The 14,791-nt window shown below is 45.1% G+C and overlaps 1 protein-coding gene across 1 annotated transcript in view; it reads right to left on the reverse strand.

Annotated features, from left to right (window-relative positions):
• LAD1 (ladinin 1) overlaps positions 1-14,791 on the reverse strand; it is a 41,411-nt gene that overhangs the window by 25,463 nt on the left and 1,157 nt on the right. The window contains exon 2 of the mRNA XM_069971429.1: positions 448-561. Coding sequence (XP_069827530.1) covers positions 448-561 — 114 coding nt within the window. The remainder of the gene's footprint in view (positions 1-447; positions 562-14,791) is intronic.

Below are 14,791 nucleotides of genomic sequence, written 5' to 3' on the forward strand. Positions count from 1 at the left end.
GCCAATGTTCAATGAACTGTGGCCTTAGAAAATTGACAAGTTCATCTTTTTCTGCTATTTAGCAGATTGGTACACGTTTACATTATTGATCGGGCCGCCATTGGCCAATCTAATAGGACCCTTAGCCAGCCACTCAGCAGAAAAGAAAATTTAGAGCAGTCTAGTCGGCCTTTGAAGCTGAGAGAATGTTCTAGAGTCAAGCTTCCTGATGCTGGGCACCCTTTGATCTAGACGCCTACACAATGCTGTTCAGCAATTTGTTCTCATATAAAGAAGTTATATGTCTTGGGGTGATAGTTACAATTCTCTTCTACCAGACTACTCCTTTAATTATGGTAAATGCATAATAAATACAATTAATAGAGATCACTTGTGTCGTCCCTCCAACCCCAAAACAATGGAGGCCTATGGGGGTTAAAACTGAAATGTTGCAATCTTAATACCCACTTGTCGTCTTCAACTTCAATGACTCTGTTAGTCGGGTTGCTTAAATCTCGATGTCTCCTTCTCATTTCCCGTTGCTGTTCTTCTTCATCATCTTCCATCCACTGTTGTGCAAGCCTAGAGATGAAGAAGAAAGAAGTTATGCTTTGGTTTGTTATAAATAAAGTTTGTATGAGTCATTAAAGCTTTATTATAAACTGTAACAATGTGTCTTTTCACTGTTTCACTTGTACAAGCTGATTGATTCTGAGTCATCACTATTGCACATGTACGGGCAGCCTCATTGTTCTCCTGTCTGATGATGATGAGATGATTGCTGGAGTGATTTCTATCACGCTTTGTTCACACACTGCAGTTTTCCTGGGTATTTGTCAGAGTTTTGCTTCAAATTTTCCAAAGTGGTGGTACAAATGTAATGCGTTTGTCTTGATTTAACAGCAAAATCGCTATGGCACCGCAATGGAACGTCAACGTGTTAACAAAGCCTTAGGCTGCGGAAAGATACTGGTTGTGCAGCAATAATTACTATGTACTTTATCTATACCTGCTACATAACTGTAAAAATAAGCAGTATTGTTGCCTGCGTTGCATATCTTTCTTCCCAAGGAGACACATAACGCATTAGGCCAAATAACGTCCGTTATTTTGAAATCACTGACTGCCATTGACCGACCGAAAAAAGACGTTGTGTGAACCTAGCCTATGATTAACCTTTGTCTAAATGTTAGTTTTCTGGTGTTGTTTTGTTATTTTCATTAAAAAACAAAGAAAGCATCAATTGTTCTTTAGCACTTGGATGAAGAAGGAATAGATGTACCCACACACCATCACAATCAGGAATCTGGTATATATTTTATATTTACCAAATATAATATATTTCATATGTATCATGTTTTTTAATGAAAATAACAAAAGAACAGCAGAAAAGTAACATTTAGGCAGAATTTCATCAAATGCAAAAAGATTAAAAAGAAAAAGTCATTATATATTGCCAGGCTGCCCATCTGGCAATTCTGGCAAATGCCAGATAGGCCATTGTCCTCTGTGAGCCGCTCTCCCTCTTCCCACGTCCAGTAATTTTTTCCTGGCAGGGTGCTATTCTGCAAGCGCAATGTACAGCAAAAGCAGGGGCCCTTATTGGCAATTTTTAAAGCCAATTTTTAAATGTTCGTGCCCATCATTGCTGACTGGTGTCAAGACTGTGTGTAGTAGCTGCAAAGCGCATACGATCCTGACTTTGTGTAATGAGAGGATGATCTGCACTGAACACAGTGCTGTCTGTCGGGCTTCTTATAGGTAAGCTGGCAGGAATCAGCGGTGGCATAACACATAATTTGTTTATTAACAACTGTATTCCTATATTAAGGTGTGATGTAGGGTGGCGATCTGACAACTGACTAATAGGAGAATGACATCATTAGATGCAGAGTGAGACTGGTTGGCTGCTGGCATTGCATGTGCAATAGCTGCTCCCAGTCCAAGAGCCTTCCTGGTGTCCTGCTCTGCATCTCATCTAAAAGGGCCCTATTACACCAAATGACTATTGGCTGTACTTGGCTGATTCGTGTCTGCTCTGGCCAATAATTGTTTGGTGTAATAAGTCATGTTAAAAGGCAATGATCAGCCAACATGCCTCTCCTACACCACCTCCCCCCCTCACTGTTAGTGTCCCCCAAGGCTCTGTCCTCGGGCCTCTTCTCCATCTATACTTCTGGCCTGGGATACATCCTGGTTTACGCCTGTTTCCAGACATAAACCTTGATAAATTACGTGAGGAATGAGGCCATGCCTTCTCCCAGCCTTGCCACGCTCCCTGCCTGCCCATTTTCCTTACAACCTAAAAAGCCACAGAGCTGATGCTGATGCTGAGCTGCAGCATGCACGCCCTGTGTGATTCACATACAGGGCTCAGTACTGGAAATCTGTACCTGGTATGGAGCTCCCCTTAAAGGAAAAGTCCCACAAACACTTAAATTAGTAGACAGGCAGGGGGAGAAAATAATACACAATTAAACTCACTCCTCCTGGTACTCACTCCCAGCCACCGGTGATCTGCAGCACTGCTAGCTGCAACATCCTGTCCCTGGGTACATGTTGGGTGATGTTGCTGCTTGAAGAGCCGGGCCGGAACGTTGCTGCTGGAAGAGCTGGGTACGGTATGAACCCAGTTTCCAGCTGAAGATGACAGCTGGCTGCTGTGAACGGGACCCTGGAGCAGCGCAATTGAGGCAGGAGGATGGGTGTGTTTACTTGTTTGTATTTTCTCACCCGCCTGCCTGCCGATTTTAGTGTTCGTGGGGCTTCCTCTTTAAGGATGCGTCCACACATACAGGATCCACAGAAGATCTGCTGCAGATTTGATGCTGTGTTCAGTCGTTTAAGCCCCTATTACATGGAGCGATGAGAGGGTCAGCACTCCCTTGCTCCTCATTCCCCGCTCGCTGACAGCGCTATTGCATCATTTACAGTAAAGCGATACTGCTTCATTTCCATTTCACTTTTCATTTAACTTTGCATCAAAGGGTTCGAAGATAAAAGTTTGAACCATTGGCTGAGCGTTACAAGAAACTATCATTCATTTTGTCAATCATCCCCATAGAAGAGCGACAGTAAATACAAAGACCTGCTGCATCACTGCCCAAACTCAGGTCGCTTTGAAATGACTGCAGACAAGACTTAAAGGAACCCTTCCCTTCCAATAAGCTAGAGAAGACCTGTTCTGTCAGTCATAGCTGATAATAATGGCGATTTTTATTGCTCCCACAAGAAACAAAGAAGCCTGTGTGTGACATGATGAATACATTCAGGAATTGTCACACCCAAAAGAAATTCTCTGCTAGAGCAAAGCGATGAGGAACGGTAGCACAAGTGGTAATTTTCTGTGGGTGGTTTCCATATTACAATTATTTAACTTATCTAATGGAGTCTAATCAGTGTGACATTGTCTGAGTCACCTCTTTATAGCCCTATTATCTACAATATATTGCCACTCCAGCTTTACCTGTTCTCTTAGTGTGGGGCTGCATCTACATACTCATACATACTTTATGTTTTTTCGTGCCCCATATACCATCGGGTATACATATGGGATTTTAGGTCTTTAAACACACACATATATATATATATATATATATATATAGTGATGCCTTGGATTACGAGCATAATTTGTTCCAGGACTGTCCTTGTAATCCAAATCACTTAAATCAAAGCAAATTTTCCCATAAGAAATCATTGGAATGCAGACAATTGGTTCCACACCCCAAAACTAATTATTTTTTATTCTGAATAACATGTAAAATAAATGAAACAAACATTTAGAAACAGCAGAATATGTGATATTATAAGTTACTGTACAGTATAGCAATCAGCATGTGGAGTGTAATGAATAGTACTGTATGTGGATAAATCTCAAAAAACAGCAGCAGTTTGTAGATACAGGATGGAACTGCAGATCCCCATAATGCAGTAGCGTAGTACAACAGGCTAGAATAGAGAAGCAGGGTTGCTGTCAGAGGTCTGTATGGCCACATGACAGCAATGGGGAAGGTGGGGGGTTGTTCAGCATGGACCAATCAGGAAGTGAGAAACACAGAGCTGTGCAGGAGGACAGTGACAGAAACGTTTCTATACAGCAGTGTGAATGGCTGAGTATAAGTGCAGGGACATTATAGCAACAGTGTGTATAGCTGAGTGTAAGTGCAGGCACATTATAGCAGCAGTGTGTATAGCTGAGTGTAAGTGCAGGCACATTATAGCAGCAGTGTGTATATCTGAGTGTAAGTGCAGGCACATTATAGCAGCAGTGTGTATAGCTGAGTTCAAGTGCAGGCAAATTATAGCAGGAATGGAGAGGATAGGAAACACAAGGGCTGACAGAGACTGCAGAGAGCATAAAGGAATGAGTAGGGCATATGAAGCACATAAATGCAGCACTCTCTGTCTGGGGAGAGAGGGGTTACAGCTATGAGGAGATTACATCCACAGTCCTGTCCCCTGATGCTAGTCCAGCCTGAAGAGGATCTGCTATGATTTGAAAGGTGAGGGTCTGGGTCAGAGTACAGAGCTGTAGACCCCGCTATGCAGACCATGTCCCTCACCCACTCCCCATTTCCCCATTCCACCCAGTACTGGGAGCTCTTAAACCAAAGCATTGCTCTTAAACCAAGTTACAATTTTGAAAAACTGTGAGCTCTTCTCAGGGCCAATTTAACCAAAGGGCAAATGGTACATCTGCAAGGAGGGCTGTATACTACTGGGGGAGCGCACAGGGGGGCTATATACTTCTGGAGAAGCACACAGGGGGGCTATATACTACTGGGGGAGTGCACAGGGGGGCTATATACTACTGGGGGAGTGCACAGTGGTCTATATACTAATGGGGAGTGCACAGGGGGGCTATATACTACTGGGGGAGCATAGGGGGCTATTTACTACTGGGGAGCACAGGGGGGCTATATACTACTGGGGGATAGAACAGGGGATTATATACTACTGGGGAGTGCACAGTGGGGCTATATACTACTGGGGGAGTGTAGGGAGCTATATACTACTGGGGGAGCACAGGGGGGATAGATACTACTGGGGGAGCACAGGGGGGCTGTATACTACTGGAGGCAGCACACAGGGGGGCTTTATACTACTGGGGGAGCACAGGGGGGCTATATACTACTGGGGGAGCACAGGGGTCTATATACTACTGGGCACAGCACAATGGGGTCCATATACTACTGGGGGCCGCACACAGGGGTCTATATACTACTGGGGGCAGCACAATGGGGTCTATATACTACTGGGGGCAGCACAATAGGGTTTATATACTACTGCGGGCAGCACACAAGGGGTATTTACTACTGGGGTCAGCGCACAAGGATTATATACTACTGAGGGCAGCACACAGGGGTCTATTCTACATTGGGGCTGCACAGAGGATCCTATATTATATAGGGACCTTACTACTATACTGGGGCACAGAGCATACCTAATTATTATGTGGGGACACAGGGACACCTTAAAACTATGGGGGCACAGAGAGGTGTAAGTACTATATAGGGGTAGAGGGGACCTAACTACTGTATGTGCTGGAGCCTAAAATGTTTCTCTGGCAGATTCTGGAGAGAAGATTCAAAGCCAGGGGAGACTTTAAGGTGGCCCACGCTGGATGGAGAGAAAAAGAAGGTGAAAGACCTTGATCAGAGAAGACGCCCCCTGTGTAACTGGATGTAACTGCACAGTTAAACGGGTTGAAGTGATAGGGGTCATGATGTGGCAGTATTATGTAATGGTATCATTGGTGATATCTTCCTGTTTTGTTCAGTGCAGTTTTCACGTAATATGTAATCACGGTATGGTGGAAATAGTGTAATGTATTGGGGCTCTTAATTTAGTGTGGGGGCAAATTCTGAATAAAGCGGGGGGGGGGGGGGGGGTTGCCGAAAGGGAAGAGGGGGGTACCACCCTTGAGGGCTTTGCATCGGGCCCACAAGTGTATTAAAATGGCCCTAGCTTTTCTTGCAAGACACTCTCAATCCAAGTTACTCTTAAACCAAGGTACCACTGTATTACTGTACAGTAAACTACTTTAAAGACCTATACACCTATATGTATTTCTACTTATTTTCAGTATTTACAGCTAGAGTTGAGCAAACTTTGAGCATGCTCAGGGTAGTCCGATCCCGAGCGTCCAGCACTTTATTAGTGGTGGCGGAAGACTGTGGCCATAGACTGTATCCACCAGGACTCCCTAGAGCTTCAAGCATGCTCAGAGTTCTCTCAACTCTAATTACAGCCACTCATCTCTCCCAATAACCTTATCCATTCTCAATTATGTATTCACCTCTGGTCCTATTATATACTCCAATTTATTGCTGTATGCCATATGCCAACCATTGCAAATACCTACTTCTCCTGGTCTACTATCTTTCCTATTCACCTTTTGCCTCTAATTTTACTTCTGTGGTCACTTTGTTGCTCGCTGGTGTCAGCTACTTACCATAATGACAGCTTTCTTACAGTATCCGGTGCTACATCTTCCCCCCACCCCCTATTCTTGATTGACTGCTAAAGTCATGTGACCACACTAACCTACATGAGCGGCGCTCTCTCCACACCCGCTCTGACACGTTCTCATCTTTTACTGTATGTCGATTGATGCTATTCAATGTTTCTGACACATCTTCACATTTTTCAATAAATTGATTTTACACCCTCTTAAAGTAAAGTAAAGTTTTAAGACATTAAAGGGAATGTTTAACCTAGATTTTCTCGTACTGATAAAAGTGAGATCCTAAAACTTGTAAACTTGTTCTTTTATTCTAACGTATTCTATTTTCTGACTGTAATTTTATTTAAATTTGTATACATTGTTAGGCCATGTTCACAAAACGTATGTTTCCCATTAATCATGGCCGTTGGTGCAATATGCAACAACGGCCATGATATATGCAAAACATATGTTGTATTTGAATGAATGGAATCCTGGGTGAAGCGTATACACAAAGTATACGCTCCGGACGGGATTACAACCGGCTGCACGAAAAACTGACACTTCAGTTTTGTGTGGCCGCTATTCATTAAATAACGGCCACACAGACATGTCAGTTCACACAATTAAAAGTGCGGCTCCGGCCGCACTCTCCATTGTGTGCAATGGTGAATTAGGATGCGGGCTCACATGGGTGATGATCTTCACTAACAATGGCTGTTCTGTGACACCGGCCGGGTCACAAAATGGCTGGTATTTCACGTAGTGTGAACCCGGCCTTATAGACCTGGCAATCTTGCCAGAGCGTTTTTTAACAGCATTTAGTGCCATGCTTTATAGTAAGACTCGTGGACATAGATGACAATAGATAGACTTTCTCATTGGATGAATGTGAAACATTACTCAGAGCGCTCTGTGACCATGTGACTGGTGTCACATGTTGCTGCAATATTGTACAGATCACTTTCCAGCAGCCTCCTCTTATCACCATAGACACAACAGGAAGTCTTAGCTTAGTTTTAGCCCCAGTGGTGAGAATGAAAACGGCAAAATCTCATTTAATTATTTTAGATTATAGATATAAAAAGAAAAAAGAAAATTAAAAAGCCACAAAATATTTTTTTAAAATACTGTATGTAATGTAATATGTAAATATGTCTGATGACACATCCCCTTTAATATCTGTATGTATTTTTATTATGAACAATGGGGGAGAGTCATCAAACTAGTGTAAAGTAGAATTGTCTCAGTTGCCCCTAGCAACCAATCAGTTTCCACTTTTCATTTTCCAAGGCATCTGTGAAGAATAAAAGGTGGAATCTGATTGGTTGCTAGGGGCAACTGAGCCAGTTCTACTTTACACTCCTTTGATAAATCTCCCCCAATGTGTTTACATTTCGTTCTGTAATGTTTTTTCCTTTTTTTTCAATGTTAACATTGTCTAGACCCGCCCACCAGAGGACGTGGTTGGCACCAAAAAGATAGGTATTTAAGTTATACCTGCTGCCGTGTTGTATGATGCTGGATTCGAGGAAGGGAATTGCATTTGAAAACATGTCATCCTTTTAATAGCTTTTTGAAAATAATTTATTCAAAATAAATGTGGCTTAAATATGTTTTTCCACCAAACCAAGCACTTAAGTGGATTTAGAAGTGACCCTAGCACTTGGATAAGGGCCCTATTTCACAGTAACGATAATCGGCCGGATCGGGCCCATTTGGCCCGATTCGGACGATTATCGTTCGGTGAAATAGAGAGAACGATCGTTCATTTAGGGCCAGACCTAAAATCATCGTTCCCCCACCGCGCATCGCTACGGTTGAATAGCGGTGCGCGCCGGGGGATTTGGACGATTGGACGATTTGAGAAAAAACAGCAGCAGCATCATCATACATTACCTGGCTGCAGGACTTCTTCTCTGCGCTGACTTCATCCCCGGGTCCCGCGCGCTCTATCTTCTGAATGGTCGGTCAGCTGACGGAGCGCTCAGCCAATCACAGGCCGGGACCGCCGCGGCCTGTGATTGGCTGAGTGTAGCCTGTCAGCTGACCGGCCATTCAGAAGATAGAGCGCAGGGGACCCGGGGAGGAGACAGAGCGGAGGACAAGCCCTGCAGCCAGGTAATGTATGATGCTGCAAGGACAGCGGTAACAATGTCCTTGCAGCCCTCGCTCAACGATCATCGGGCCGTGGAATAGGCCCAGATCTAGCAGATCGCCGCTCGTTCACATCGTTGATCGGGCCCTCCTCGGCCCGTGGAATAGGACCCTTAGAAGGTCCATACACTTCCATACTCCATCCAGGGCTTTACCTGCCTAATAAGTGTGCGGCTGAGGAGTTATCTAGTGTGAAACTGACAGAGCACAATGTGGCGATGTAATAGCTCCCTGCTAGCTTCCTCATCTCTGAGTATGAGAAACCTCCCCTGAGGCCCTGTGCATGTCTACAGCAAATTAGAGAAAACTGTCAGGTGCCAGTGTAAGGTACTCATAAGCGACATCAAGGTGGAACATCCGGTCAATGAACTCAATCGCCCCTCTTTTTTTGTGAGTAATCCCATAAAGCTGCAAATCTCCTGTGCTTCTCCCTCAGATTGTGGATAAAAGCTGTAGGTGAGAGAAAAGAGAGCAATGCTGCCGCTGCCATGTTTTACACAGTATACAGGCCTGTTTGAATACAGTGGTGCTGCCACTCCCCCACTTCCCCCAGTATACAGCCCTGTTAGGATAGAGTGGTGCTGGGACTCCCATGCTTCTCCCAGTATACAGCCCTGTTAGGATAGAGTGGTGCTGCCACTCCCCCACTTCCCCCAATATACAGCCCTGTTAGGATAAAATGGTGCTGGGACTCCCATGCTTCTCCCAGTATACAGCCCTGTTTGGATAGAGCGGTGCTGGCGCTGGGGGGTGACTCTAGAAGGAGAATGTGCACAAGGTGTGTGAACAATAAGCATCATCTCCAAGACTTTAGTCTGAAAGCTAAGACGGCGATGTAATAGGGGGGAAGAGATGAAGGTTGCCTAGGATGAGAGGTTATCTTCCTTTGTGATGGATAAGCCTGAGAGAAGATTAGGACGGAGGACAACAAAGCTGAGCACATGGAAGAAGTTTCCATCAGATAGGCCAGAGGAAAGTTGACAGACTATCCTGTGGACAGGTACTGAACCATCCTCAGGACGGTGATACAGTGGTACCTACTACCTTGGTTTAAGAATAACTTGGATTGAGAGGGCTTTGCAAGAAGAGCTCAGAGTTTTTCAAAATTGTAACTTGGTTTAAGAGCATTGCTTTAGTCGGTGCCTGACGTCACAGGAGCGCCGGCGCCAGGGTAAGGGGAGTGCGGCCTCTTGTGACCGCTGCAATGCGGCCACAAGAGTGAAGAGGAGAGGAACGCGAGGACCCAGGTGAGTATAAGTGTTTGTTTTTTTTATGTTATATGGGAGGGGGAGCACACCGGGGGGGCTATATACTATTGGGGGAGCACAGGGGGCTAAATACTATTGGGGGAGCACAGGGGGTCTATATACTTCTGGGGGAGCACACAGGGGGGCTGTATACTATTGGGGGAGAGCACGGGGGGCTGTATAGTACTGGGATAGCACACAGGTGGGCTATTTAATGGGGGGGAGCGCACAGGGAGGCTATATACTATTGGGGGAGCACAGGGAGTCTATATACTATTGCGGGAGAGCACAGGGGGGCTATATACTATTGGGGGAGTACACCGGGGGGCTATATACTTCTGGGGGAGCGCACAGGGGGGCTATATACTATTGGGGGAGCACAGGGGGGCTATAAATTATTGGGGGAGTGCCCAGGGTGGCTATATACTACTGGTGGAGCACATAGGGGGTCTATATACTTCTGTGGGAACGCACAGAGGGGCTATATACTACTGGGGAGCGCACAGAGGGGCTATATACTACTGGAGAGAGCACAGAGGGGCTATATACTACTGGGGAGCGCACAGGGGGGTATTTACTACTGGGGAAAGTGCACATGGGGGCTATATACTACTGGGAGAGCGCACGGGGGTCTATAAAATACTGAGGAGCGCACAGGAGGGCTGTATATAACTGGGGAAGCACACAGGGGTCTATATACCACAGGGAGACCTTAAAACTATGGGAGCACAGAGGGGTGTAACTACTATAAAGGGGTACAAGGGACCTAACTACTACATTGGGGCTGCACAGAGGATCCTATATTATATAGGGACCTTACTTCTATACTGGGGCACAGAGCATACTTAATTATTATATGGGGACACAGGGACACCTTAAAACTATGGGAGCAAATAGAGGTGTAACTACTATATAGGGATACAGGGGACCTAACTACTGTATGTGATGGAGCCTAAAATGTTTCTCTGGCAGATTCTGGAGAGGAGATTCACACCCGGGGAAGACTTCAAGGTGGCCCACGCTGGATGGAGAGAGAAAAAGAAAAGGTGACAGACTCTGATCGGAAAAGACGCCCCCTGTGAGTCACTGGATGTAACTGCACTCTGTTATAGGCTTGTAGTCATAGGGGTCTTGGTGTTATAAGGTAACTACTGTATGTATTGGGGCTATTAATACAGTGTGGGGTCACTTTCTGTACATTATACTGTGTGTGGAGCTCTGATTCTGATAACAGGTGTGGGTGGGTGTGTGTGTGGGGGGTGCACCGAAAGGGAAGAGGGGGGGGGGCCGTGCACTGGGCCCACCTATGTGTTAAAACGGCCCTGGCTATAACCCATATGTCAGGCTCATTCCTTCATGCTCCCTTGTGTTTCTGTCAGCCCTTGTGTTTCCCATCCTCTCCATTCCTGCTATAATGTGCCTGCACTTACACTCGGCCATTCACACTGCTACTATAATGTGCCTGCACTTACACTCAGCTATACACACTGCTGCTATAATGTGCCTGCACTCACACTCAGCCATTCACACTGCTATATAGTTTCTGTCACTGTCCACCTGCACAGCTCTGTGATTCTCACATCCTGATTGGTCCATGCTTAACACACACCCCTTCCCCATTGCTGTCATGTGACCACACAGACCTCTGACAGCAGCCCTGCTTCTCTATTCTAGCCTGTTGTACTACGCTACTGCATTGTGGGTATCTGCATCCCCATTCTGTATCTACAAACTGCGGCTGTTTGTTCATTCTTATGCACTTACTATACATTATACACTATGCTGCTTGGCTATACTCTACAGTAACTTATAATATGACATATACAGCTTTCTAAATGTTTGTTTTACCTGTTATTCAGAGTAAAAAAAAAAAAAAATCATTATTTTTGGGGTGTGGAACCATTTTTCTGCATTTCAATGATTCTTTATGCTCGTAATCCAAGGTACCACTGTATATACTTATATCACCTGTGAAATCCTCAAAACATGACCTGTTGGTGGCCATGAGGACCGGAATTGAGATGACATGAAAGGAGTGCTCGCCCTACTGCTTCTTTCCTTCTCTCGGCAGTGATTTATGGCCGGTAGTTGCATAGTTCTATATACAGTAGTCTATCATTTTGTTGTCATTAAGCACATAAATTAACAAATTAAGTTCTGTATCATGCATACTTGTAATTCCTGAGTCTGGTTTGTAGGTTCTCACTGCCATTAATTGACCTTCCGGAAATGTTTAGCATATCTTCTATGTAGCAAAGAAATAATTCCAGTAACTAAGCTGTATGCCAGTCTATAGTCTATCAGCTATCCCCCCCCCCCTCGAAGGAGAAGAGGGGCCCCAATGAGTCATGGGCCCCCAGGCAGCTGCCCACTGGGAAAGACGGCTCTGCATAGACCGGCTTCACACAAGTGTAATATCATAATATCTGCAATAGCCCAAAAGCCCCATCGGTCCCACGTGATTGAAAACCTCGCTCTATTTTTGCCAACAAGCATGATGCTAACACGAATACTATTGTTTACAATGCAACTACAACACAAAGCTGTCTAGTAGCATTGTCATTGTAATACGTGTAACAATCCTGACATTGTTGAAGGGCAAAGACTCAAAGGTCAGTGTGAATAATTGTAAGGGTTTATTTACAGGGACAGACAGCTGCCCAATACAAGGACCAACACTACTAAGTTCATTGGACTGGAGTTAAAAGAAGGTTTTACACAGCCCACAATAGCTACACAATTGCTCGTCCTTTGTCCACTTCCAGTATTGTTGGCAGCACATCTGCAGTTTATACAGGGAGATGGCTGGCAGCAAGCAATGATGTGCATGGGGGCAATAACTAGGCAAGCTTTCCCGTGTAAAGCCAAAAAATTAAAGCGTTTTATCACTAAAAATTAATTCAAAATAGGACATGAATATGTGATCGTGTAGGAGCTACAGCACTTCCACTACACAGTGTACAGAGCCGGAAGCTGATGGCTCCATTCATACACAGTGAGCAGAGTCGGAATGGCTCCATTCATACACAGCGTACAGAGCTGTAAGCGGATGGCTCCGTTCATACACAGTGTGCAGAGCCAGAAGGAGCTGGTTCCATTAATACACAGTGAGCATGTCGGAATGGCTTCATTCATACACAGAGTCCAGAAGAGGAAGCAGATAGCTTCATTCATACACAGTGAGCAAAGTCGGAATGGCTCAATTCATACACGGTGTACAGAGCAGGAAGCAGATGGCTCCGTTCATACACAGTGTGTAGAACCACTGTTCATACACAGTGGGCAGAGTCAGAATGGCTCTATTCACACACAGGAGAGCCGGAAGCAGATGGCTCCATTCATACACAGTGAGCAGAGTCGGAATGGCTTCATTCATACACAGTGTACAGAATTGGAAGCAGATGGCTTCATTCATACACAGTGTGCTGAGCCGGAAGCAGATGGCTCCATCCATACATGGTGTGCAGTGCCGGAAGCAGATGTCTCCATTCATACACAGTGAGCAGAGGCGGAAGCAGATGGCACCATTCATACACAGTGAGCAAAGTCGGAATGGCTCCATTCATACACAGTGTACAGAGCAGGAAGCGGATGGCTCCGTTCATACACAGTGTGCAGTGCCGTAAGGAGACGGCTTCATCCATACACAGTGAGCAGAGTCAGAATGGCTCCACTCATACACAGTGTGCAGAGCCGGAAGCAGACTGTTGGATGGCCGTCATTTAGTGGCAAATAATGGCAATTGTTTTAAAATAACGGTAATTATTTGCCATAGGTTTTATAGCAGAGAAGAAGGGACAGAGCGCTACAGTTACCCTTCATGGGTCCATTCACATGTAAAGGATCTGCAGCAGATTTGATGCTCTGTTTAGTCATTTAGTTACAATGATATCTGGGGCAGATTCTGTACGTGTAAAATTGTATATAAATCCTAAAACTACAACTAAAACCCAGCAGAAAGGAAAAATCCAAGTTCCTTTCTTAGATCATGTCCTGATATTTTTAATTGGAATCCATACTACAAATCATATGATTTTTCCTGCACCGATTTAAAGGGAATGTGTCACTAGGTTTATGTGGCATAAACTACTGACAGAAATGCCCGATAGATACTTCCATCATTCTGTTCAGCTGTTGCCTTGCCACACCCCGCTCCCGCCCTCCAGCTGCTGATTGACAGTTGACTTCTTATACACAGCATAGATAGATAAATGCCAGTCAGCAGCTGATGGGCGGAGTTTTCTGCTTCTCATGAATATTGAGGACTACTGGGCTCATGCACATAATGGAGAGGACTACTTATTGCCCATGTTATTCAGGAGAATATCTCTGGATCAGCTGCACAGAACAATGTATGTGATACATCATTCTGTTCAGCTTCTGTGCCACTAGTTTTTTCTACCATTAGGGCCAGTTCACACTAAGGAAACACGGCCTAATTCCACGGCGGAGCTATCCGCCACGGAATCCCGCCGCGCTCAGTGTCCTGCTTTGAGCAAATGGGAGAGCGCGCACTTGTCCGCTTCCTCTCCGCTCAAAGAATGAACATGTTAGTTCTTCGAGCAGAGAGCGGCGGCAGCGGACGAGCGCGCGCCCTCTCTCTCCATTCACTTACAGCAGCACACGGAGCACGGCGGGATTCCGCGGCGGAAATCTCCACCGGGGAATTCCGACGATCTTGCTCAGTGTGAACTGGCCCTTAAGATAGGACAGCATAAACCTACTGACAGAGTCTCTTTAAACATCCATACACAAAAAAGTCACTTATTCCGTTTTTGTACAGACTTCATGCAGAAACTATGTTAGCTTGCCAGGATGTGGATTTTCCTATTGTATGGGGCGAACCCACATCCAAAATTACAGTACAACATGCACAATTCAGAGTTAAAATGTGAGAAATCTTTGGTATTCTGACAGATATATGATGCTGATAAGGAATGGATTCTTCATTGTGCCTTCATAA

The sequence above is a fragment of the Dendropsophus ebraccatus genome, chromosome 5, assembly GCF_027789765.1.
Source record: "Dendropsophus ebraccatus isolate aDenEbr1 chromosome 5, aDenEbr1.pat, whole genome shotgun sequence".
In the NCBI taxonomy this organism is placed as follows: domain Eukaryota; kingdom Metazoa; phylum Chordata; class Amphibia; order Anura; family Hylidae; genus Dendropsophus; species Dendropsophus ebraccatus.